This window comes from Crocuta crocuta, unplaced genomic scaffold, assembly GCF_008692635.1.
Source record: "Crocuta crocuta isolate KB4526 unplaced genomic scaffold, BGI_CrCroc_1.0 scaffold102, whole genome shotgun sequence".
NCBI lineage: Eukaryota > Metazoa > Chordata > Mammalia > Carnivora > Hyaenidae > Crocuta > Crocuta crocuta.
Window position 1 is genome coordinate 2,085,143 of NW_027530019.1, and position 1,848 is coordinate 2,086,990.

Here is a 1,848-nt window from a genome sequence, read left to right on the forward strand (position 1 = left end):
CCCATCCACAGCAGAATGTGAAGGGATGTGGGTGAGAGGGCCTAAATCCTGTGATGCAGGAATCCCTGGCTTTACATAACACAGGCTCCGCTCTGCTGACAGTGCAAAACAATTAGGAAAAGAAGCAACTCAAGAAAGACATGCATGGCTGTGAACATTTTGATTTGCTGTAATTTCCTCCCCACGCCTCACCCCCAGTTGTCAAGGATGACACTTGGTTTTAACCAGAAGGAAAAGAAAAATGAAGCACAGCCCTGTGCCCTACTCTGATCTGGTAGCTTTCATTTTAAGAACTCAGTCTAAGTCTGGTGGCGGAATGGGGGGTGGGTGACGACACAGTTTGTTTTTTTACTTCAATATACATCTTTTTAAAATAAGAACATTTGTGGGGCACCTGGGTGGCTCAGTTGGTTAAAATAAGAACATCTGTCCATTGTCTGTGCTACTGTCCCAACCACGGCAGAGGGGAGATCTTTGAGTGTCTCAGGGGCCTAGAGGCCTGCGAGGCTTGGACCCAACGCTGCACCAGGCTGAGGTCTCCTGTTTGAAAGGAGAAAGTGGGTGCTAAGATGTGCGAGGAAGTGTCTGGGCTGTGTGGCTCCTGGGTTGACCCAACCCAACCCAAAGCTCCCATCTGCCTCTTGGATGCTCTCTCTCTTTTTCTGTTGATGTTTTGCATTTCTCTCTCCAAGTCTTTACCTGGCTCTGGCTCGCTCTCCTCTGTCTCACTTTTCTCACTGATTCTGCTGATGTGGGTCCTGGTCGTTTCTCCCTGGGGCTGACCCATCTGCCTCTCTCCTCTGCGTTCCTGGGTCCCTTGGACCGCCCTCCGCTGATCCCGCAGAATGTGTCCCACAAGACCTCACCGCCTTAGGGCATCTGAGCTGGCCCTGTGATGAGGACTCGTAGTGTCGTCCTTCGCAAGGCAGGCAGGTTCTATGTGAGCCTGCTGCTGAGCCAGGTTCAGGCCCTGCATTTCACTCCCTGGCTGAATGAGTCTGCAGTGGGCTTCAACACCCTGGTGCAGGGCACCTGGGGCCCAGGGGAGAGCGGCGCAGGCATTCCCTTCCCGTCCAGGCGGTCCTTCGGCGGCGGCGGGCTCCTCACCACCACGGAAGGGTTCCCGGAAGCGGTCCGGCAATCCGAGGTGCCACCCCTTCCGCTACCGAATCCGCCCGCCCGCACATGCCTCCTGGACGTGGACGGGAAGCTGCAGCTGGGTGAAGGTCTTCTGAGCCAGCCCCGGAGGGCACACCGGGGTGCTGAGTGGCAAATACAGTTTCAGCCCACAAACAAATAAGTAAGTAAATAAAATAACATTTTTTATAGTTAAAAATAACATTTTCACGTTGAACCAAATTAAATTATATAAATATATGCCTTAATATGTAATTCCCATTTAGAATTCACATTTGTCAGATTGTCCCTAAAAATGTCCTTCTACTTGTTCATTTTTAAGTAGGGTTTCAGGGGTGCCTCCCTGGCTCAGTCGGAAGAGCACGCGACTCTTGATCTGGGGGTTGTAAGTTTGAGCAGTGTAGAAAATACCTAAAAGAAAAATCTTTTTTTTAAATAAATAGAAAAGAGGGTGGCTCAGCTGAATAAGCGTGGGACTTCTGCCCAGGTCATGATCTCCCGGTTGGTGCGTTCCAAGCCCCGTATCGCGCTCTGCGCTGACGGTGCAGAGTCTTCTTGGGTCTCTCTCTCTCTCCCCTCTTTCCGCTCATGCTCTCTCTCTCAAAATAAACTTTAAATAAACAATTAATTAAGTAGGCTCCAATAGCAGGACTACACATTGCACATGTTTTTTTATGTCGCCATTGGTCTCTTAATCTACAACATTTCCTT

General features: G+C 50.2%; 1 protein-coding gene across 1 annotated transcript; it reads left to right on the plus strand.

Annotated features, from left to right (window-relative positions):
* Window positions 1–895: 895 nt before the first annotated feature.
* Window positions 896–1,300, plus strand: LOC144231798 (galectin-7-like). The gene has a single exon (XM_077764362.1). The coding sequence runs from the start codon at window positions 896–898 to the stop codon at window positions 1,298–1,300; it is 405 nt and encodes a 134-aa protein (XP_077620488.1).
* Window positions 1,301–1,848: the final 548 nt, after the last annotated feature.